The sequence below is a fragment of the Sesamum indicum genome, linkage group LG10 (genome assembly GCF_026168435.1).
Source record: "Sesamum indicum cultivar Baizhima isolate 11 linkage group LG10, ASM2616843v1, whole genome shotgun sequence".
In the NCBI taxonomy this organism is placed as follows: domain Eukaryota; kingdom Viridiplantae; phylum Streptophyta; class Magnoliopsida; order Lamiales; family Pedaliaceae; genus Sesamum; species Sesamum indicum.
Genome location: NC_142666.1, coordinates 579790 through 604434, shown reverse-complemented (window position 1 = coordinate 604434; position 24645 = coordinate 579790). Strand labels below are relative to the sequence as shown.

General features: G+C 34.6%; 5 protein-coding genes and 2 pseudogenes across 6 annotated transcripts; 6 read left to right on the top strand and 1 right to left on the bottom strand.

Annotated features, from left to right (window-relative positions):
• The first annotated feature begins 1853 nt into the window (after positions 1–1853).
• LOC105172945 (aquaporin PIP1-1) lies at positions 1854–3252 on the top strand. Its single transcript, XM_011094569.3, has 3 exons — positions 1854–2024; positions 2105–2198; positions 2286–3252. Exons 1-3 carry the CDS (start codon positions 1855–1857, stop codon positions 3081–3083), a joined length of 1062 nt encoding a protein of 353 aa, XP_011092871.2. The 5' UTR covers position 1854; the 3' UTR covers positions 3084–3252.
• A 640-nt stretch (positions 3253–3892) lies between these two features.
• LOC105172949 (uncharacterized) lies at positions 3893–7589 on the bottom strand. 2 transcript variants are annotated; one of them, XM_011094570.3, is made up of 5 exons: positions 7097–7589; positions 5105–5401; positions 4808–5023; positions 4447–4575; positions 3893–4361 (listed from the first exon to the last, which is right to left on the bottom strand). In XM_011094570.3, the coding sequence occupies exons 1-5, from the start codon at positions 7364–7366 to the stop codon at positions 4152–4154; spliced, it is 1122 nt and encodes a 373-aa protein (XP_011092872.2). In that variant the 5' UTR covers positions 7367–7589; the 3' UTR covers positions 3893–4151. The 2 variants fall into 2 exon arrangements, with proteins under 2 accessions (XP_011092872.2, XP_020552698.1); XM_020697039.2 differs by lacking the exon at positions 7097–7589 and adding an exon at positions 6914–7069.
• A 4635-nt stretch (positions 7590–12224) lies between these two features.
• LOC148785166 (indole-3-acetic acid-induced protein ARG7 pseudogene) lies at positions 12225–12754 on the top strand (annotated as a pseudogene).
• Positions 12755–12891: 137 nt separating this feature from the next.
• LOC148785165 (auxin-induced protein 15A-like) lies at positions 12892–13575 on the top strand (annotated as a pseudogene).
• A 486-nt stretch (positions 13576–14061) lies between these two features.
• Positions 14062–14612, top strand: LOC148785164 (auxin-responsive protein SAUR19-like). Its single transcript, XM_088886179.1, has one exon. It carries the CDS (start codon positions 14163–14165, stop codon positions 14439–14441), a length of 279 nt encoding a protein of 92 aa, XP_088742305.1. The 5' UTR covers positions 14062–14162; the 3' UTR covers positions 14442–14612.
• Positions 14613–14888: 276 nt separating this feature from the next.
• Positions 14889–20900, top strand: LOC105172950 (putative pentatricopeptide repeat-containing protein At1g03510). Its single transcript, XM_011094571.3, has 2 exons — positions 14889–18202; positions 20553–20900. Exon 1 carries the CDS (start codon positions 15041–15043, stop codon positions 16502–16504), a length of 1464 nt encoding a protein of 487 aa, XP_011092873.1. The 5' UTR covers positions 14889–15040; the 3' UTR covers positions 16505–18202; positions 20553–20900.
• A 144-nt stretch (positions 20901–21044) lies between these two features.
• On the top strand, positions 21045–22140 carry LOC105172951 (auxin-responsive protein SAUR50). The gene has a single exon (XM_011094572.3). It carries the CDS (start codon positions 21494–21496, stop codon positions 21800–21802), a length of 309 nt encoding a protein of 102 aa, XP_011092874.1. The 5' UTR covers positions 21045–21493; the 3' UTR covers positions 21803–22140.
• Positions 22141–24645: the final 2505 nt, after the last annotated feature.

Sequence of the window (24645 nt, the reverse complement as noted above, 5' to 3'; positions counted from 1 at the left end):
TTCTTCATAAGACTGTTGAATGCCACCACTGCTTTTCTATTTTTTGTACTCCACACGAATCAGGTAAATTTATATTATGCAATTAATTAGTTGAAGAAACAAAAAGAAAAAGAGAGGTAGTTTAGCCTAATTAATTTAGTAGAGATAACAAAAGTTCCATGTTGAGAAATAGATGGGAAAATGGATCACCTCTCATATGGCATGAATTGAATAAGTTAGGTGTAGAGCATCTTGTTTGCCTAATTTAGAGGCATTTTGGAACTGCATGCATAGGCTATCACTTTATTACATTGGAAAATTCTCCAAGAAATAAATTTCTAACTTCAACTTTGCCAAAATTAAGTTGCATTACTTTGAAGGGAATATTAACAATATCTACATCACCAAATTCTATTGCATTTTCTATTTCATGTAATATATATACACACACTATGGTATAAGAATTATGTCATTGATTTTATTTTAGAGAAGATTTTATAGACGTGGGCGTTTATGTTATATTGAATAGAGAATGTAACATGATTTATAATAGAAAATTCGATCCGTCTATTGTACACAAATAAAGCATAGGGTAAATTATATTTTTATCATATGAACTATGTTCGTTTTTTACACTTTTTGGGATTGAAACTTTTTATTTGTGTTAACTTACCATTTCAACTTTGTGAAATTCGCACTTTACTATATATGACCTTTTTTTTATTATTTTTTTTTCTGTTGAAAAAACATCACATGCTATGCATATTTGAAAAATATCACATCATATAATTCTTAAATATCACATTATATTGCATGTGATTTTTTTTTTTTACAAAAAACTTGATTGAAAATCAGTTATAAATGACAAAGTGCAAAATTTTATAAAGTTAAATTGTAAGTTAATACAAAAAAAAATTAAATGATAAAAAAACAGTCACAGTTCAAATAACAAAATGTAATTTACCATAAAACATGCACATATATTTAAAAGTCACGAACTCGAACCTCATCAAAATACAAACTTTGACAACTGAGGTCGTTGGCTAGTAGTGTAAATGAGTTTTGGCAAAAGAAAATTAGGTTTAATTCGACCTAAACTTTAATCGATTAAGAAAAATAAATGTATTTCGTACAAAAAGTTAATTATGTAATGAGTAAATATAAATAAATGGTAGTAGTAGAGAGGAAAAAGTCATGGAAAACCAAAAAAAGAGGATAATTATTATGAATCTTGAATACATTAATTAAGAGGTAGGGTACTGGTAATAATTATTATTGTTATTATTTTGGGAAAGAGAGAAAGGTCAGAAGAGAGTCAGATGTGTACACATTAAGTAGGAGTGAGGAGAGACACCCATTAATATCCAACTCAATCTCCTTTCTTGTTGGTGATCAATATTTAATTGGATAATTACATTTAGTTTATAGTTTGTTTGCACAAAATATCTTTATTTTTTTTATAATTACAGAAATTATCTCTGACAATAAAAAATAGATATAATTTGTGTAATATTGTTGACATTTTTATGAGGATGTATGCGTAATTTAAAAAAAAATAAAAATGATTTTTGTAAATTTATATAAATAGACTACAGATCAGAAAATGTAGATATAATTATCCCTATTTAATATTTAGTGATCAAATTACTCTCGACTCTTGTTTCCTTTCTCGAATTGGATTTTCTATTGCAATTTCTATTTGATTTCTCGTATACACGGAGCCTAGAATTAGATAGAATTGGTGATTTCATGTTTATACACGAAAAGTATGTATGTAAAATGAAATAGAAAATGTAACATGAATTATAATAGAAAATTCAATCAGTCGCTTTCCCCTGTACAAAAGTGTATATATATATATATATATCTATGTATATGGGCAGGCAGCAGCGCAATGCAAAGTCAGAAGTGATCAGCTTTAAAAACAAGAAATTGATTGAAAGCATGGCTTCTAACAGTAGTGGGCAGCAATTACATGCTGTGGATGATGAAGAAAGCCAAACTGTCGGAACCAAGATTCAACCTCTCCCCTCTACTCCACCTCGGCAAGTTCTTTTCCTGTTTCTGCCTGACTATATGCATACACACTGATCATCTTTGTTACGAATTCTGCTGTTTCTTGCAGAACTAAGAATTGGACGGTTGATCAAGAAAATAAAGGACAACTCTCTCCTACACTAACTGATGTTCTGGGCTTGGATGAATTTCTCACTTTAGATGTAAGAACAAACAATTAGGAACACTCAATCATGTTTACTACTCAATAATCATGTTTTATATGATCTTCCTGTGTCGATGCAAACTAGGTTTATCGAGCATCGGTGGGAGAGCTTCTTGGAACTGCGGTTCTAGTGTTCATGTTAGACACGATTGTCATCTCGACATTCGAGTCTGACATCAAAATGCCGAATCTCGTACTATCTGTTCTGGCTGCTGTTATTATTACAATCCTGCTTCTTGCAGTGCACCCCGTCTCCGGGGGACACATCAACCCCATAATCTCCTTCTCCGCGGCGCTGGTGGGCCTAATCTCCATGTCGCGCGCGCTGGTTTACATAGTTGCTCAGTGTGCAGGAGCAATTCTAGGTGCACTAGCTCTGAAAGCGGTAGTGAGTAGCGCAATCGAGCAGAATTTTTCACTCGGCGGTTGTACGATAACAGTTGTGGCGCCAGGCCCAGATGGCCCTATCATGATCGGCCTCGAGACGGCCCAAGCCTTCTGGCTCGAGATCATTTGTAGCTTTATTTTCCTCTTCGCGTCGATATGGATGGCGTATGATCACAGACAAGCCAAGCAATTGGGACACGTTCTTGTTTTCAGTATCGTCGGGGTGGTGTTGGGGCTTCTCGTGTTCGTCTCGTCCACGGTCACGGCTCAAAAGGGCTATGTCGGGGCGGGCATGAACCCAGCGAGGTGTATTGGGCCGGCGATCGTTAGAGGTGGCCATCTGTGGGATGGGCACTGGGTGTTTTGGGCTGGGCCTGCTATTGCTTGCGTTGCGTTCTATTTGTACACAAAGATCATACCTAGACAGCATCACAGGTCCAAAGCCTATGACCATGATTTCTACAACGTTGTTAAGGTCATGTTTGGAGTTAAGTGAAAAGAGGATGAGAGTGTGTAGGAATTTCTTGCTTTCTTTGCTCAAACCTCTTTACTGCTTTATGCATCAATGAGTAATATGTTGTAACCAACAAATTTTACTGTATGTATCTTAATTAATCTCCTAAATGAGATTTGTTTTCAATCAAACACATCAAATTAATGCCAAATCATATCTCTTATTTTATTTAATATATAGATGCTATGTATACAATTCAGATCGTTTATATATTTAACTAATAAGATATTTTATGTGCGTAAGTTAAGTTGCACAGTGGACTGAATTGGCTCAGGACCTCACGGATCAATTCGAAAAAACTGACTCAAGATCGGGCCACTATTATTTAATTTTTTTTTGTTATGAAATTAAGATGTCTTTTAAACAATTATTTAAATTTATGGTTATCTTATGAAATAAATAAATAATAAATTAAATTCTATAAAAAAATTATAACAAAATTAAGGTTATAAATGAACTTAAATAATAATTTGACTAACAAATTTATAATAATAAACTTAGATAATAACAAATTCAAAAAGAATTTAAAATAAACTTTGGAAAGAAAATAAACAAAGATTAATGAAAATGTACTAAATGTGTTAAAGTTTCAAAAGTATAAAAAAATTTATTAGAATAATCAACTTAAAATAATTTTTATATATCATGAGTTATTAAAAAAAAAATAACTGAGCAAGTTGGCCCAGTCGTCTTGAGCCAATGGGCAGGGCTAGTCCAAGGACCAGCACTGTCCCCAGTGGATCTGGCCAATTTATTGGGTTAATTCAGTTCCGGGCCGGGTTGTGCGCATATTGATGCGTAAGTATATATATTAAATAGAATACCATAAGCAGCATTGTTTGAAAGATCAAAGTTAACTGGCAAGCTCAACATGCTGAATTAAGACACAATTATCATTAACTCAGCATTAGTTACTTACAAGCGTACACCTCTCTGCCAAGCTGCAAGAAACTTGCAGTCTAGTAATTACTTAGGTTAGCAACCATCTGCTACATATACATCTGCCGCAGTTATTCTTGTTATGCTTCCATTATTTCTCTGCTCTCCTAGCTAGGGTGATGACGGCTGCAGGAGTGTGGAGGATGAAGGGACCGGCTCGTGCACAATTGAATTTGTCGACACTGAAACCGAGTTGCCTTCCAACTGCAGCATGATGCTCCCAAGAACTTCTGTTAACAACTTCTTGAACTCATCTTCCTTCACCACTTTCCCGTCACCGACACCGACCATTTTAAGAGCTTCGTTCATAATATCATCCATCTGTACAGTGCATAATCGGTACCCAAATTCACCATCTTAATAAAAGAGGATCACATCATAGATTTAGCAATATTACGAGAAGTACCTGATCAATGGCACCAAGTGGAGGTAAGTCAGCAGACGCGGCCAACGAATCAAGTGCCACTCCCAAATATTCCTTTGATATTGTCCCGTGTCGCTCTCTGGGTATACCTCGTAAGGCAGAATCCATTGCCTGCACACATAATGTGCAAGATGGTAAGATCGCAACAATTTGGATAAGAATGAAAATTATTGTACTAAAACCGAGAAGTGAAGATGAATTTTGCCCCTCAAATCCACTAGTAACCCAGTGTTAAAGAAGGGTGGGATGGGAGCAAATTCAACTACAATTTATCGAGAATTAGGCAAAGGCAAAAGTTTGAATCCATGCAGATTATAGGCCTGAGTTAAGCAGTGTTACTAACCTTATCCAACTCAAATTTGTTAGACAACAGCTTCTTAATACAGCTCCCATCAAAAGTATTCTGACTGTGAGCAACAATAGCCGGTTGTTCCTTGAGAAGCTGCACTATACTTTTTGCAGCTTTCTTGAATGCAACCAAAAATGTATCCTGTGATATGGGCTGCTGAAGGGCATCCCCAAGGCATTCTAGTGCTGGTTCCACAACATTACTCATAACCTACAGAAGAAGGAAGCCCTTGCTCGATGAATTTTAAGGAAAATGTCGAACTAGAATAAATAGTTAAAGCAAGGATATTACCCAAGGATCTGTGGCAGGAGGCATCCCATGCTCAACTGTAAGTTTCTCGAAAGCCTTAATGATGTAGTCTTTGAGGGATCCATTGGGCAATCCAATCTCTGAAAATATAGAAAGCGTCTCCGGTTCAAAAGTCAGACTCTCGACAAACTCATGGAGATCTTCGCCATCGATCCGAAGAATCACAACAGGGTCTCGTTTTAGACCAGCTGCCATTCCCAGTAGAAAATCTGATAGAACCTCTTTAAATTCAGGCTTGCTTATTTTCTGTAGTTTACCGTGGGTAAATTCATTAAGAACCTGGATGATATCACAAGTCGCACGCTTTAGTTCTTTGAAAAAGCAGTACTGAACATTAATGCCAGAACAAATTAGTCCTGAAAATAGCTCATGAGAAATTGCTATCAGCATCTTACCCATTCACTTCCCACAGATGATCACAATCTTGGATATCTATGAACTATTCATGTGTTTTTGTTTGAACATAAAATTTATAAAAGAATCTTGCTATTTCTAACATTATTAGTAGTGGGTTTGTACTTTCGGTTTTGTCTAAAGCAAGACACTTTTATTTTGCCCTTTTCCTTAGAATTACACATTGTAAATTAAGCACGAAGTTGCAATGTCCCCATCAAGCCTTCTGTTCTGGCCCAAAAAGGCTTCTTTGACAACCTCCCTATCCCTTTCAGCACATACTTTTCATTTTAGTCCCACCGACATATTGAAAATCATAGTTACTGCAGAATTTTCTGTCGGATTTTGCATACCCAAAGTCATAGTATGACGAAAGATTTAACTCAAAAGCTATGCCCTCCAAAATTGACCCTTGAATCAAGATCAATGGTTTTAGACATTTCTGAAACTAGTTAGATATATCTCATAGGACTCCGAGCATTTGTCTTCCCTAAATTACTAATTAATGCAACTATAATAGCTCAAAGAAAAAAGAACTTAGTGCCACAACAAAATAAATAAACATACTCAACAGCTCTTACAGATTTCCAGAAAACAACACCTATGTGCTTTGAGACTCGCAAGTCCATGAAATGAGATCACATAATTTCAAGACGGATGCCAGAACTACGGACAAACAAGCACACAGATAAATATGTAACTAACTCAGCTTAATTAATTAAGATTGCAACATATGCAAGAATAATAATATACGGGAAGAATTTGATCACACATGCCAACACTTTCATTCAGGTGAACATAACATTGGCGTTCCCTATACCATAAGTTCCTCTCAGAAGGCCTAGACTTAGAATTTAGAAGATAAAAGTTAGTAAAGAACCACCTTTTTTCTTCAAAATTGTGGTACTCCATGAATGAAAATGCAGAAATAGCAGATCACGAAATGTATGCTGTTATAGGAAAATCTCTCCAAGTTCTTTCTTTTAAAGTAAAATTTCGAAAAGCACTATATGGTTGGAAGGCTGTGGAAACATCTCATTCCTCATTGCTTTGCGCACCAAATTTGCCACAGACTTCCTGAATCCAAACATTACATGTACTTGCAATCTACATTACAAACACAAGAACTAATCTAGAAAAACAAGGGTATACAAAAGGACTAGGCATTGCTAAATACACCAAGATTACAATTTTGTAAGCTTAAAACAGGATTCTAACAAATAGAACCAGAACCAAGAATCAGCACCTACAAGGACCCGTCAGCATTAACACCACGAAAACAACACTGGAAAAGGGAAACAGGGGAGAAAACAAGAAAGAGAAGGGCAAAACACTATGCTATTCACATATACAAAGCAACAAATATACTTCATAAAACTTGAATCTTTGCATACCAACCATATGCAATGTCCACATACACAGCTGCAAATAGACTTGGTTATAAATCTTGCATCTTGGCTGGCCAAACATATGCACGCATACTATCCCAAACCCACCCCAGCAAGAGGGAAAGCACACACACTTACGGTTGTTTGTAGAGCCAGAAAAAGAGAAGAAAGATGGAAAGGGACAGCAAGAAACCTCAGTATAAATGTAATCAGATTCAGGGTTAGTGCCCTGAGCAGGCAAGCCAAGAGCAGCGCCTATATCCGCCACAGCAGGTTGCAACTCTTTGACAGAGAGCTTCCCGTCACAGTCGGTGTCAAGTTCTTGAAATTTATGATCCACAAAATTGCTAAAAACTTTCTCGTTCTCAACCAACTGCGTTATATCTGAACCGTCCATCACCTTATCACTACTACTACTACTACTACTTTTCTCCATCATTTTCCCACTACTGTTCTTGTTCATGCCAGATAAGATAACCCAAAATCCGCACCCCCCAACCTCAACTTTTTCTTTAATTAATGCAAATATTGGAAAAGGTTTTCGGGTTTCCCTTCTTTTACGTGATTCTTGTGAGTATATGTGAGGAGGGCTTTCTTTGGCTTCCTGGTCTTTTTCGTGATCGTTCCTGCGGAATTCTATAGAGTGAGACAGTGCGTGAGTTGTGAGAGAGGGGATGAGTTTAGGAAATTTAATATATCATCTCTCCATATTTTTATTTAATGTATATATCTTTAAGATTTTATTTCTAAAATAAGATCACAACATATATAGAAGTTTGATACAAATCGACAAGTATTAAATTTTCAAGGCCCAATGAAATTGTTGAGTCCAATTAATCAAAGAATCCAAACTCAATTAAAGTAAAATTGATGTGTAAAAGGTCCACAAAGCCCGACAAACAAAATACCACATTAACTCCAACTTAGATCTATTGATAAAATCGACCCAAACCAGACCTATTTTCAGTCTATTGGAAGTCCAACCAATTCATCCGACACGTTTGTAGTACTTCCACCTCTAGTGACACATCCACCCAAAGACACGTCAATAGGAGATAAACACGTTAGCTGAAATTTCAGGATAAGACTAGGAAGTAACAAAATTCCTCCTTTTCAGTTGATTTCGACAGATTACATTCTTGCTCGCATGGGACATGAATAACAAGACTTACAAATAAACTAATATTATCCCATAAAAATAGGCTTGCCCTAGAATCCTATACACCCGATCATATCCAACCAACTCTTAAATTGTCTCGTTTAGCACTTATAAATAAAAACTTAAATAGGTCAAAGGTAACAATTTCAGTTAACCACTCCACTTAGCTTACTAACACGTTAATTCTCCATTTTCATGGCATTCCACTAGTCCATCGTCAATTTATTTAGTCTATTAATAGACATTCTATATATTTTTGACTCGATATTTGTTAAAATTATTACTAATTTAAACATCGAAGTGCAAACTTCTTTGGGTTCAAAATCTTTTGAACCTTCACTCAGTCCATTTAATATTTTATGGTGTTGCTTAACTGCAACGTGTATAAGAACTTATAAGATGATTTAGATTAAAAAAACACTTTCTTCATTAATGTTATGCATAGATAGCAATAAAGAAGATAAATTTGTATGCATCAATTTTTGCCACATATAGTTCAGGAGATGAAGTACATCGAATGACATTATTTTTTTTGTTTATCAAAATTAAATTTTGTGGAATCAAATTAATCACATAACAAGTATAATATACTTGACATTTGATTGATCACTTTTTTTTAATTGTATATCAATTAAAAAGTAAGTGTATTATACTAATCATATAATCGATTCAGATTTAGCCAAATTAAAAGGTAATTGTACATCAATTATAAGATTGCTTGTCTTTAGTCCGTCTAGTGCCTTTTGTTTTCCAAAATTCTAACTCTGGCCCCTAATTTTGTTTCTAGATATTTATATATAGAATTATGTATATGTTTTTTTTTTTTCCCTTCTAACAAATCAAATCCCAAAATTAATATTTTTGTTTATTTCTTAAAGTGAATTTTAGTTTTTGTCAGCCTTCTGTTTAAATCAGTCAAGTACTAAATAGTACTGCTAATTTTAATTATCTTGGAGAATTATTTCCTTTTCTTTTTAGGACAATGAGAGTTTTAAATCGGTCAAATTCATGAGTTATATGGGGGTTGAATTGGGTGTATGGAATTATGAATTATATATAGATATATATGCATTCATGGTGAATGCGTGTGTAACAAATTAAAAGGGAAAACCCAATTTTCTCATGTGTTAAGAAAAATGTGAAAAAAAAATTAATAATTTATCTCCTATTGTGTTACAAAATATTTTTTTAAGCCCAAAAATGCACTACACGCACTCTTTCTGCATTGGATATTATTTTTAATTAATAGAAATATTATTATATTTATATTTAATATATTAATATATATATTATTTATAAAAATAATATATATATATCTTTTCATTTTCTTGTTCAACTTCACTATCGGACCACCGCCGCTCTGGCCACTCCCCTCATGCCCTACTGCCCCATCGCCCTCTCCTCGCGCCATCGTTGCTGCCTTCTCCTCCCCTCCCCCCTCTCTTTCTGTCTCTCTCTCTATATATATACATATATAGCAAGTATATATATACTTAAATTTAATAATTATGTATTTAAATTTAAGTTGTTGATTCGAATCAGATAAAAATTATATAATTAATTTATTAATTAAATTTGAACATTAAATCGAAATCAAGATTCAATAATTTTTAAATAAGGGTATAAGTATTCTAAATTTAAAAAAAAAGAGAGAGAGCACGTATGACTCACAAAAACACGTAATAGGAGGTATTTGGTTATTTTTGAGAAATTATTCTTGTTGCTGGTTTGGCTTAAAACATAGTAAAAATGGCATTAAAGCAGAAAAGAAAAGGGTAGGTAGGTAGAGTAGTGGATTTGAGTTGCAATTAGCTGTATACAGTAGTGGTGCTTGACTTGATTCAACCCGTGAGAAGTTGTTACAAAGCTCATATGGTACAATCCTGCACTGCACACCAATACTATTACTTGTACTTTTACTTTTTCCATAACAGAACCATCCATTCTCATCATTATCATTTCTTCTTTTGCTTTCCTTCCTCTATAAATACCACTCCATCACTTCCTCATCATTATACACATCTTTTCCCTCTTCTTTTCTCTCTCTCTCTCTCTCTCTCTCACTACAGGATCAATTTGATCTTCCTAAAGTACAATTTTGATCTTTTCTGCATATATATATAGGGGTACAGTCATGGTATGCAGGAATGATAATGGGTCTGGGTTTAATTCGAATCTTGGTTTTGGGAATTGATTCGATCCAGATTCGATTTCTCAAATACTTTTTTATCGTTTTCTGTCATGTGTATACTTTCATATATATATATATATGAACAAATGTGTCATTTATACTCACATATAATGCATAAAAAATTTGATAGTTCCATACATTGAAATAATGATACAAACAATATTTTAAAAATTAAAAAGTTGCACATGATATAAATTTATGAGTTTGAAAGAGTTTTTTTTTTTTCAATAATATTATTCTTTCATGCACGTTTTGAAACATTATGTTAGTCCTGCAGGTTATGAAGCGAGTATTTGAATTTATATATATATATATATATATATGGATCGGGTCCAAATATTTGATCGAATAAAACCCGACCCGTTGTTGAAGAATTAGAGGCAGTGGTGAGTAGTGAATTTGTTGACAGAAGATAGAGAGCACAGATGATGAAAATGCAAATAGTCTGCATCTCCTTCCTTTGTGCTCTCTATGCTTCTGTCATCACATCACCTTAATTCAACCCATCATTTCTTTTTAATTTACCTCTGATTTTTATACCACTTCCAAACATATTATACAAAAATATTATTAATTAGTGTTTATATAAGATGTTGGATTTTATTTTAAAATTAAATATTTAATGTTTGTCCCAAGTAAAAATATTGTGAAGTATTATAAAAATGTATAATTTCAGTGAGAGGATAATTTTGAATTTTGTTTACTATTTGGTAAAGTATGTAACAATATAATTTATGATTGATTTGTACATTCATATTATTAATTAATAGCAAGAAAAAATAACTTCAAGCACTTTTATAAACAATCAATCAGATTATTTTTATGGATTGAATTTACTGATTTCAAAATAACTTAGTAACTAATCAATAAAACGTCTTTTTTATATAATGAATAAATGCAACACAAATATATATCCTTATTGTCAAATTAAATTATGACAATTATATATTAAAATATTAATATTAAACGATTTTCGTCTCTAACATATTAAATTTTTAGATGATGCAATCGTTTAACATATATGCCAACTAGTCCTCACGTGTATTTTTCTTCCAATAATTAACAAAGTAGATAGCATTTTTTGTTAATTATTGGACGGAAAATGCACGTGAGGATTAATATTAAATATAATTTTAACTTATGGGATTCAACGCGAGAAAATCATAAAAAATTGAACTAAATTGAAAAAATGCCCTAATATATGGGACAAAAAATACGATTTGCTCCTTTTATAACAAGTCTTGAAACGACAACTCCTCCCATAAACAATTTAAACAGAAATGGTTAATAGGACATAAATTGCAACTTTTATGAATTTGTGGGCCTAAATCTGTTGAGTCGTAAGATAATGGGACGAAAAAAACAAATGAGATAAGTTATGGGGTGTAAATTGTAATTTTTCAGCAGAAACATTATCAACTCATGATTCGCAATAGAAAAGCGAAAGAATGTTTTTAGCATTGTGTATTTTCAGTAGTAGACAATCAACCGAAGGGATGGATCAAATCCAATCAAAAGGGGGTGTTTCTTTTAGGAAAAGGATTAAGGAAAACAGGAGTCAAAATGCAAGTACAATAAAAATTGAGTAATTCGGAAAAATTTTCATCTATGTTGTATCATTTTGGCGCATGCATGTCAGGGCACAGCACATTTGGTATGTGGGACTTGTTGTTTGACATAATGCATAACAAACTTTCCAGGCAACCTCAAAATATAAAACTATTGTGGGCTGACATTGTTAGTCACTTGTGCTTATACCCACCTAATGTCTGTTCCAGACATGAGAACAGCATATGTAGGGACAAGGAAATTTGTAAGGATTTAGCCTTTTAGGTGTGAAGGAGAGGTATAACATATCATTACCTGATCTAATTCAGAAGGGTCCTATGAGATAATGATGTTTTAAAATGTTGGGATAATTGAGAGACAATCCATGTGATTCCTGATGTGCTTACTATATATATAGACTCTGAGGATTCATCTATGTATATGTGTGTGATCTAATTCCGTGTACTCATAACCAACGAGCAAAGTCGTCTCATAAAACTCAGCTTTCACTTGCTTCACATAACATCCCACGAGTTCTATCCCTTCACAACGATGGCCGTTCAACGGATGCTTAGACGGTCTCTATCCTCAGAAAAGAGATGGCGTTCATCAAGAACTGATGTTCGAAAAGGGCACTTTGCTGTTTATGTTGGGGAGAGCAAGAAGAAGCGCTTGTCGATTCCAGTATCTTACAAGCTGAAGAAGAATTTGGGATTGATCATCCAATGGGCGGCCTCACCATCCCCTGCAGTGAGGTTTTATTCGTTGATATCACCTCTAGCCTGAGCAGAAGATGATGCATTTGATCAGTTTCAGAGTAATATTTATGTAGGAAAACAAATGTCTCTCTGGACAAGTCACTGTATAGATTTATAATAGCTGTATACATTTGAGGAACATATTTTTGTAACATTTTTCTTCTAATTTTTAAGGATTCTAACAATCTCCAGGTCTCCGCACATTGCCCTATTCTGTCTTCGACAGACTATCGTAATCCACTTCTAATGGATTAAACTGAGTGTATATTGAAGTTGCTGCTGGTTTGGTATTTGCCTTAAAAAATTCAAGTTTCAATTGTTTTTCATAGAAATTTCCTCGTTTTCTTCATTCCACCTTGTACAGATGCAAGATTGACTACACTACGACCATGGCCGTTGGTTTGATGCTTAGATGGCCTTTATCAGCCGAAAAAAAAAAGATCAGCTTCGTCTGGAACCAATGTTCCAAAGGGCAATTCTGCTATTTATGTTGGGGAAAGTGAAGTGATGCGCTTTGTCGTGCCATTGTCGTTCTTGAACCACCCTTCATTTCAAGATTTGCTAAGTCAAGCCAAAGAAGAATTTGGGTTCCATCATCCAATGGGTGGCCTCACCATACCATGCAGCGAAGATACACTCTTCAGTCTCACCTCTGCTTTGGCCATACACAAAACCATAAACAACCAAAATACTTGGCAAGGATTCAAGACGAATGATCATCACTTATCATACAATTGGTATTTGTAAGCATTCGCATCCTCTTCTGATGGATTAAACTGAGTGAACAACAAAGCTACTGCATGTCTTTGCCTGTTTCTATTGTATCTGCTATGTGATTGGATGTATTTCTTCCAGTGAAAGGTAATTAACTTCAAAATTCAGAAAGGCCCTTTTCCTGTCAATCCATATAACTAACAATTACAGTTCCAATGATTTCATGGGCAGTCAATATCTGCAGCCACTTCATGCTTCGCATTTAGTGATCTTGATTTCCTGTTTGATTCATCGTCAGCTGATATTCGACACAAAAATGTAAAACTATATTATGAAGATATATTGATTTTAGCTGAACCAATAACCAAAAGTGTCTGTTTCCTTCTTGATTCAAGTGGCTTGATGGAGTAGCAGACCACCAGATAAATTTGGTCGGCTGATGTTGCTACCAATCATCTTCAGCCGAAGACAAGTACATAGAATATAGCATATTTCAGGTGTAAGAAGGCAGCAGATATCGTTATCTGATTGACCTACAGAGGGGGTCCTTTGAGGGCTCTGCTGCTGGAGTTGGTTGGAAAAATGTTCTGCACATACCAAATGTTTCACCTCATTGCATTAAAATCATTTGTGTTGATACGAAGACAACTCCATGTGCTTCGTCATGTGCTTATGTTTCTCAAACTTCCCCAGCCACCACAAATCCACTCAATTCTCAGCCACTCATGTCCAGATTTTGAAGGAGACGACAATGACACATTCATTCAGCTATATATACGTACATGCAAAACACTATGAACTCACAACCAGCAATAAGTCCTCGAGTTAACCTCACTTTACACATAAAACTCTCCCCTTCAATTTCAGCAAGTCGTACTAGAGCAAAAGCATGGCTATTTGTGAGATGCTTAGACGGTCTTTATCAGCTGGAAAACGATCATCCTCAGCAGGAAGCGATGTTCCAAAGGGTCATTTTGCTGTTTACGTTGGGGAAAGTGAAATGAAGCGGTTTGTCGTTCCATTGTCGTTCTTGAACGACCCTTTGTTTCAAGATTTGCTAATTCAAACCGAAGAAGAATTTGGGTTCCACCATCCAATGGGTGGCCTCACTATTCCATGCAGCGAGGATGTATTCATCAATCTCTCGTCTCGTTTAGCCAGAAGATGATAGTACTGCTTTTTTTTTTGTTTTTTCCCAGAGGAGTACAATTTTGTATAGAGCTAGTAATTGTACAAATTTCTTTTTACACATATATAGAAGATAGTTTGTATATATTCATCAAACTTGTGCTTGTTAAGCCATTTTCAGATGCAAAAGCAGTTGTCTACTTGGACACTAGTTTTGTTGCATTTTCTTGTTTTAATTTCCGTGTACTTTAAGTTACACGCTAAAACAAAGATATATTGAGGAAATTCTTATTGAGTTAGGTATGACAAACCAAATCAATTACAAAGCAAATGTTGTAATGTGATTTGTCGTTTTTTTTAAACTGTACACCAATTACATAATAAATATATTACACTTGACATATAATTGATTCAGATTTAATTGAATTTTTGATTAGTATAAGAAGATAGGTTTAAGGGCCAAAATAAGTATGATGGATTTTAGTAGAGCTATTTTATGTTTTGAAAATGGATTGTTGGGCTGTGTGATCTGTATGAGTATAGTTGAGAATTAGAGAAGAAAGAACCTCTGAGAAAAGACCTCTTTACATAAATCTTTTGGCGAGTGAACTCAACCTCAAGCACTAACAACCAAACCATATGTTCGCCCAAATCAAGTTTCATGGTGCACTAAATATTCACTCAATCACCCAATTCTTGAACCATTGTACTCAAACGAAGAATCTTAGAGCAGTTGAGGGATTCTACGCCCATGTACTTAGAGCAGGGTTATTCTTCATTTCCCCTAACCTCCAAACCAAACTCGTATTAACATACACAGCATGCAACAACCAAGACACCCATAAAGTTCTGACCAGCTTCTTCAAATGTCTCAGTCCCAGAAACCCATTACCCTTCAATTCAATTATATCTCATTTTTCTCAACACGGGTCTGACTCTTTTGCGCTCCATACCTTTTCTTTCATGCATTGCAATGGTGTTTATCTTGATTCTTACGCTTTATGCACCTCTTTGAAATCAGCTTCTTGTTTGAAGAATGTTTGCCTTGGTAAAATGATGCATGCCTATGTGGAGAAATCGGGTTGGTTGGCTAGCGTGTTTGTGGGCAGTGCTTTGGTGGATCTTTACGGGAAATTGTTGTGTATGAATGATGCAGGAAAGATGTTTGATGAAATTCCTGTGAAGAATACTGTGTGCGCAAATGCGCTTATGTCGGGTTATGCTGAGGCTAAAATGTGGGATCAAGGAATTCAACTGGTTAGGAGGATGCCCATTCTAGGTTTGCCAGTGGACAATTTTACGATGTCTGCTACTCTTCGTGCATGTAGTGGGCTTTGTGCTCTCGAGTTCGGCAAGCAGGTTCATGCAAATATAGTACGCTGCATAATTGATGTTGGAGCTGATGTGTTTCTGCAAAGTTTGTTGATTGAAATGTATGGGAAGTGTGGACTGGTGGATAGTGCAAAAAGAGTCTTCAATATGCTGGGATATGAAGTAGGGGAGAGACGACTCGATGTTGTTTTATGGACTTCAATGTTAGGAGTGTATGGTCGGAATGGAAATTATATTGAAGTGATTAGGTTGTTTAAATCTATGCTAATGGAAGGGATAAGGCCTGATGGGGTGGCGTTTTTGACAGTCATCTCTGCTTGTGGTCACACTGGCCAAGTTGATCTTGGAATGGAGTACTTTGAGTCCATGACTCGCGACTATGGCTTGGTTGCAATCCAAGAGCATTATAGTTGTCTTGTTGACTTGCTTTGTCGTGCTGGAGAGTTGGAGAGAGCTTGCAAATTGGTTAGTGAAATGCCATTTACTGGGGACAAGAGCTGCACTATATCCATGTGGGGAGCATTGCTTAGTGCCTGCAATGAGTGTGGAAATGTCAATTTGGGAAAGTTGGCTGCTCATAGAGCACTTGAATTGGAGCCTGATAATGTTGGAGTTTATGTTCTATTATCTAATATGTATGCCAGGAATGGTATGTGGGCTGAGATTGAGCAATTGAGGGAATCAATTAAACAAAAAGGGTTGAAGAAGGAAATTGGATGGAGTTGCATAGATGCAACCAGTTCAGTCGGAGGGAAATTCTCTTATAGATAGCAATTCGTTTCATGTTATCACGTTTATGTTCTATATTCGATATGTTTGAGAGGAATTACATGGCTGAGTTTCTCAAAATGCATAGAGTTCATGACAAGTAAGGGTTGAGAGGACAATGGAGGGAATTCATTAAATGTGACAAGTTGAAAGGAGAGTGGTTCTTGAACAGACAGCTTGCATTCCCTGTTCTCAGTTGGATGAATTTCTTCCCTGAGTATGTTCACACCAACAGAATGCAGATGAGAAAACAATGCAAGGTTTTATCTCCATCACAATACAGCCTACCCACTGCTGACACTCCAAATTACATCTTTATCATATTAGTTTAACTTCTCAAGGTACTTGAGATGAAGTGGTTTGAGCTTCTATATGGGCCTCGCAGAGGCGCAATTTTTGAAGTTTGAACCATCTTGCAAAACCTGGTTTCTAGCAGAACAATTCTCTTTCAACTTCAAGCGAGGTTTCTTGATGAGATGCCTCAAACTCTGAGGCTGAAATCTTACCTTGATTCTCATCCAAGCCCCAGAGAAATGCCTAAGCATCTTTTAGCTTTCAGATCAAACTCATAACTTCAACAATTCAAATTTCAAAAGGGCTGGGTACTACATGAAAAGTCCCTCATATACATTTCCCAGTAGTGTGTCAAATGTACACCTTGTGACAGCTTAAATGGAGCTTGTTCGTTTTGGTATTCTGCAGTAAAAACCACTCTGATAAAAGGTCAACCTTAGTCCTTCCTGAATGACTCTCATACTTAGTCTTCCTCATTGATACGGTTACATGCAGTATAAGAGAGGGTCTCGTATGTGCTTCATGTTGGTGATAATGTCATTCTTGCTGGAAGAATATGTTGTTGTCCAGAGAGGAGCTGATAAGATCTCTATTTTTTCTTTTAAGATTTAAAAGATCATGTGTGAATGTTTAAAGCGGTAGAAAGTATTTAAAATGTATATCATCATTATTAAGGTGAATGCTACAATCTCAGATGTTGGATCGTGCTCTCCCCATAATGTGCCAAAGGCTAATCGCAAGATGCTTCAGGACCTTCGAGCTACTGCCTAGTAGAGAAGATTCGATTCTCTGCAGGCAATTGCTTCTAGTGCTCTGCAAAAAGATTGAAGATGAGTAGCACTCTTGTTAATTCATTACTTAATCCATCCCCTTTCTTGAATCTAATGAATGTCCATTCCCTGTAGTAGGATATTCGTTTATTTTGCTGTGAATGATGAGAATCTGTTTTTTGGTTGAGAAATATAACACTGTTAACTTGATCTATTCTGAATGGGAGGATGTGGTTCAAAATCAAAAGGCAGCATACCATCTTCCTTTTTTGTTTAGGCACTATATGAAGAACAAGAAGATTTTCTAACTTGGTGCTTTTTAATAAATTTGTGGAATTCTATACTAATTATTGGCCACCTAGAAGATAAAGGAAGATATGATCCTTTGGCATTTAAGTTACATAAGTCAAAACTCAGTGGTATCGTTTTTTCCTGATTGGTTTCAGTTGTTCCAACACCATCACAACTGGTGTTAGGAAAATGTTTGGATGGTGTTTACAACAATGGCTTGCAGGTAGTGTGGAAATTCTTTTGAAGTATTTATTCCAATTTCCAAGTTGTAAAACATAATCGAAGTGTGATCGAGTTTTCAATGGATCATAGCTGTGCCGCGTCAACAGTGGTCTCAGCATACCAGGTTTGAAATCTTATCCTTAATACTGACTAATTCTTCTTCAAATTATTTTCTGTGGGCCCTTTAAAGCACATCCTCTATTTTAAGTTCGTTTAATTTATCCAGAGTTCTACTTTATTGTCCTGAAAATTATGTGTTAGAGTTAGACATCCAGGCTTCTTCTTGCTCTGGGTCTTATGACATGAAATTTGCTGAGCTGTTTATTGGTCCAACTTTCATGCATAGCCCCCATTCTTGAAATGACTCTTGTCGGTCGTTTTAGTTTTGATATCATCACCTGGCTTGATCTATAAATATGTATATAGATATACATTTTTCTGCTGGCCATTGCTCTGCTCACTTACACAGCTAGGGCCCATATTGTTTATATTTCATTAAATATCACTTACTATTTAATTTCATAAAATGGTAACTTAGTACAGATTTGTGATTGTTGTTTGCCTTGTCAAAGGAGTAATATATTTTCAGAGTTTTTGTACTACTCAAACGTGATTAGACACATGCACTGTGGCTGAGAGTGTAAAAATATATCCGACTTTTGATCTATTAATTCCCTACAACTATTAAATACATAAGTACTTTTTTTGTACCTATGTTAGTTAGAGCTAATTATACCCATACAACTGAAGCATCAACTTCTTACCACAACTTTTCAGAAAAAAATTGCGCCATACTGATTATGTTTTGTCTTATATTTTTGTAACAATTATTGTCCGGATTCTTTTGGGATGTTATATCCAATGCAAGATGATTGACTGTATTTTTAGTGAGTGTGTTTGAAACATGAATGTTAGTTGGCGAAACTTAAGGTGACGGGTTCAAGTGGAAGTGTGATATGAAAGGGTCTTGTTCTATAGCATTTCTAGAGGGCAAGAGTAACATGGGCTTCATGTGCAATACGGAGAGCTGGGTCATCATCAGAATGAGAGGAATTTCTTTTGATGGATTAGTTTATGCTCAGGAACACCTCAAATTAAGTTTGAAGGGACCACATTCCTTTCCTCTATTCATGTATTCGACTATCTATTATTAGTAGTACTATTATTATCCCCATCCAATCTAATTTTGAGAACATGGGATGGGATGGACTTGTTAGTCTAGTTTTAGCTACCACCGTCTGCCATCTGCCCAGTTGAACCCACTATTATGTGATGTTCCATTCTGCATTCTATTTGACGTGTAACCGCCATGTGGATTGAAATTCACAATAACTGTATATCTAAAAGGAAACGTTCGATACACAATATATAAAGTAGAATGCCAGATCAATACTGGAATCGAGGATCCGAACTCCCATCTGCTTGTCCCTGTATACCTGCTTCATTTACTACTAGATTGTAAGGTCTACACATTACTTTTTTTTATGTAGTAAGACAAACATTGTTAATCAAGTACCAAAGTCCGGTAAAATAATTAGGATCCTTTCTCTGCGCTTATAGTTTCAAACCTTTTACAGATCACACCTGCAGTATAACTCACAAAGTTGTTAAACATTTTTTATAAGATTCAACAGAGACATCACTATAGTACTATCAAGGACTCGAGGGTATATGCTAGTAATGACAAAAGGAGACAACAGAAATGCGGGGATGCAGTGAAACTATCAAAGCATTGGACCTATTAGCTTTTTGTGGATCTTTTTCTCAGCCTTAGAACATGCAGATCATAACTTTATTTCCTGGACAAGGAGATGGAGCCGGGCTGAATAGGGGGACGACATATCTAGTGGTGATCCTTTCAAAGGGGGATTCTTCTTTGATAATCACTATTCCTTCTGGTAGATGCCTATTACTCTCACATTGGTTTCAGATTTTCAATTCCAGGACCACATGGGGGAGCCCCATTTTTGGACAAGTAGTTTTGTTTTCGATGATGATGTCTTCTTGTTGAAGGGTATATTAGTCAATCTCCTGCATACAGTTGGGGCTTGAATTTTTTGAATTTACAATAATAGAGAAACCTGCGTTGGAATCAGGTAAAAGAGAAGAAACGGTGTCAATCAACCAAACGATATGAACTATAACTAAAAATAGAGTTTGGGATTTCAAGGAAGTTGTCGTATTGAAGTTCTTGGTTATGAATTATCATATTATGAAATATGAAATGATCTTCCTTGCCTATATATCTATTTCACATTTTTAGTAGTTTTTCAGCAATTGAATGGACACATGAACGTATAACTCTCTGTGCATTATTTTATTATCTGGTTGGCTGTTTGATACTCACATGACTTTACTGAGGAAACTGTTGTGTTCTCCCTGACAATCATTTTTACAGAGGAAACTGTTGTATTTTCTCCTGATATTTTATTTTGTTGGATGGTTACTGTTTTCTCCTGACAATCAATTAATAGAATCACGAGTCCAACAAACAGAAAATACCAAACTCCTCCAAGCTGTGGTGGTTCCTGCTCTCAGTACATAACAATTTGGAGTCCGTGATTTACGACCATGTACCAGGTTCATTCAAATAAACTGACGCTCTTATTCTCAACTGATTGATTTAGAGTGGATAGCATGAAATTCCTCTATCTCTTTGTACCTAAGTAGCTTTATTTGCTACATATGAGAGAGAGAGAGAGAGAAGTTTGATGTTGAAATAGTGAAGGAAGCTAAGATTCAGATTGTGTTTTCTGTTGCAACGTCTATTATTACATCTTCTGCTCCATTCAATATACACAAATGATGTCACGTACATATAATCTTTCTCAAAATAAAATACCTGATGTTATTCTTGTATATGTGGAGTATAAGATGGAATATGATTCACAATAGAAAATTCAATTGAATCTAATTTTCTATGCAAAATCTATTCTATCTTCTGCTCTATTCAACATGCACACACTATTTGTATAATCCTTCTCAAGATAAAATACATTATTTTATTTTTTTACATTGTGATGTATATGTTAAATAAAGAATAATATAAAATAAAATTTACAACAAAAAATTCAATTGGATTGAAAAGTATGTTATAGAGATGAGGAAATAGTGAGTAATTTTTTATGATAGAGCAACTGTAAGTTTGAATACAAGTAGATGTAGAAAGGGTCCATATTGTCATTAGGAGGGCCAACATGGAAAACTGCTCCCAATGGGTTCCGACCCCACATTGTCCTTTCATACTATCCCAACAGCCCAAATACCTCTGCTCCCACACCCCACATGAACCCCTTCCCCCAATCCTCTTAAATAAATACCCTCACTCACTCAACTCCACCCAAGCAATTCATCAAACACATTCCTTTCCTTCATTCTTCATCTTCATCTCCTCTCCCAAAAACCTCAAGAAAAAATGGCAATCAAGAAATCAAACAAACTGCCTCAAGCAGCAGCCCTGAAGCAAATCCTGAAAAGGTGTTCGAGTTTGGGGAAGAAATACGATGAAGATGGGCTCCCAGTCGACGTCCCCAAAGGACACTTCGCAGTCTACGTCGGCGAAAATCGAAGCAGATACATCGTCCCCATTTCGTTCCTGACCCACCCAGAGTTCCAGTGTCTGCTCAGGCGCGCCGAGGAAGAGTTCGGATTCGACCATGAAATGGGACTCACTATCCCTTGTGAAGAAGTCGTGTTTCGCTCCCTAACTTCAATGCTCAGATGATGAAGAAGCATGGAAAAAAATTGGGAAAATCGTGAAAGCATTTTTGGAGAGAGATGGTCAAGATGAGAGCAGTATTTTCGACTGCTTTTCAATCTTTTTTCAACATCTTTCTTCACTTTTTTTTTTTTTTTTTCAAATTTTTTATTTTTGGGGGGATTTGAGCTTTAATCCCATGTTTTTGGGGTGATTGTATTTGACCCTGACCCGAGACCCGTGAACTAACTCATGGGTTGAATTTGTATAAAAACGGTCTGTAATTTTCCTGGCAGAGGTGGTGTGTTTGTCTACACCCTGCTAGAGAATTTTTAACGTTATTTACCAACAATTTAACCTCCTAATCTCATTTTCTATATAGATACTGTTTATTACATTATTCAAAGTCTTTTTTTTTTTTTAATATAAGTGGATGATTAATATAATATCTAAAAATTACCAACAACTGTAACATTCCGATCATCAACTTCGATAATTGTATCTAGTTAACAACTACTATTAAAATAGAATAAATTATATACGTTTGTGAGGTTCGAACTCATAAGAATAAATCATATATGTTTGTGAGGTTCGAACTCATAATTTTAACGTAATGATATATTAATTTGGCCAAATGAACTACACACCATTGACTGTTCAAAGTCTATTTACACACATCATTATATTAATATTTAAATACTAAAAACACATTCCAAAATAATAAACAAATAAAAAATTACTGTCGAAGTTAACTAATAACAAACAACGGATCTGATAACGTGCATGTGCATGTGTATATATATTATTATGAAAATAGATAAATTTTATTCATATTTACGGACCTGAATCGAGTAGAATTGATCACACTTTATAACCTTCATCATTTATAATTTGATAAATGAAGGGTAATTTATGTTTTATATTTAATGATAATCAAAAAACATGAGAGATCCATTCGGATTTAAATAATTTAGATTCAAATCTAACCAAAGTTTGGATAAGACAAAAAATGTATTACAGCATCAATGAAGTAGTGTAATAATATGTGGAGTTGTATCAGAAGGGTATCCCATGAAAAAGAAAATAATAATAATAACTAACCGGAGATTACTGTAATAAGTTGACAGCTGGGTCTTCCACATCTCATACGTACGTAAGGGCATGGTTCTTGGAGCCATTGGACTTCCGTACATGCCACTAGTCTACTCTATTCCGTTAATGTCGTTAATTATACGGTGCGTACAATTACCCAAAAAATATAAATATGTATACAGTGGGAACCAGTGTCGCGTTTGTCTTATTTAGGATTTAGAATTAAAGAAAAACAAATATTACTGACATCTGCAAGCAAAGTAATATTTAGTAGATATAGGAGTCGCAATTATTTCAAAAATAGTCTATTTGAAGGGATTCAGAGAATTGCCCTCAAAAATAGCAAAAATGTTTTCAAATTAGCCTTATTAAACAATTGTATCGGGTCGGGTTGGTCTCCAATATTTGTATAATAAATAATTAATATATTCATATTTATTTTTCTATTATTTATTAAAAAACATGCAATGAGTTTGGTGGGGAAGGACCACCTACCCTCAACTGTTGATGCTGAATACACGTTACAAATAGCAGAGAATGTGGATCACCAAAATTCAGTACCTAAATTGGACTATATATACATATATATTGATCACTGTGTCACATAATATTTACATATATATATGATATAAAAATTTTAAAAGTAGATCAAATGATTAACATGAATGAAAGTGAAAGGTAAACATATTAGTGTATTGACAATAAAAAGATAATGTGGACGATTTAAAATAAATATAAGTAATTATATTAGTAAAAATCATTAGTTGTCAGTGCAAATAGGTACTATTGGCACGACAAAAAAATTAGTGTAATGGTGTTAAAATAATGTGGAGTTACTTTTGTATTAAAAAAAAAGAATTTATAATTAATTTTTAAAATTATCTAATTAGGAATATAACTATTATATTTAAAAAAGACTAGTGTGATTGTGTCATTAACCCTTGTCGTGAGTGTCGAGAGTTTTTTTTTTTTTTAATTATTATATATTAGCTTAGATGTATGTATTTATTATATATATATAGATAGATTCACACAAAAATATGTGTAATATGTAGATATATTGAATATGAAGCACAAAAATTGATGTCCCTGGTCGTATATTATAGCAAGTACAGCCATTAAGAGCAAAATTTCATAATTACTACATAAGTTTTAGGGTAAAATTTATCATAATAATAAATACTTTTTATTATTTAAAAAAATTATAAATATATTCACAAAATTAATGATCATCTAATAAATACTCTTAATTATACAATGAATTGCCTCGATAGAGTATCTATCAAACTACCATTTATTTTGAAAAAAATATGTATAATTTTTTAAATAATAAAAAAAGTATTTATAATTATAACATATTTCAAAACACCCACTATACTTTATTTTAAGTTTATGTTAAAAGTTGGTAAGCACTTAGTAGTTGGTAGGGTATATATATATATATATATATATATATATATTTACTTCCCAATATAATATTTTGTAATTATACATATTTATATACTTTAAATAAAAATTGGGGTCCACTGTGAAGGTTAGAAGTTGTTGATGAGTCCGAAATTACATTTTTGTCATATTCTATATGCTTTTCTTCTACTCAAAATTATATAACTCAATCTGCATGGATTCCAACTTGGTAGAGTTTGGTCACCCAATATTTATTTACTTAATTAAAAATAAATATAATTTTATATTTTTAATTATAAATGATGTGGATAGGAAGGTTCAAAACCCGAATGGGGGTGGAGGATCCGAAATCTTTGTGGGCCCGGGTTCAG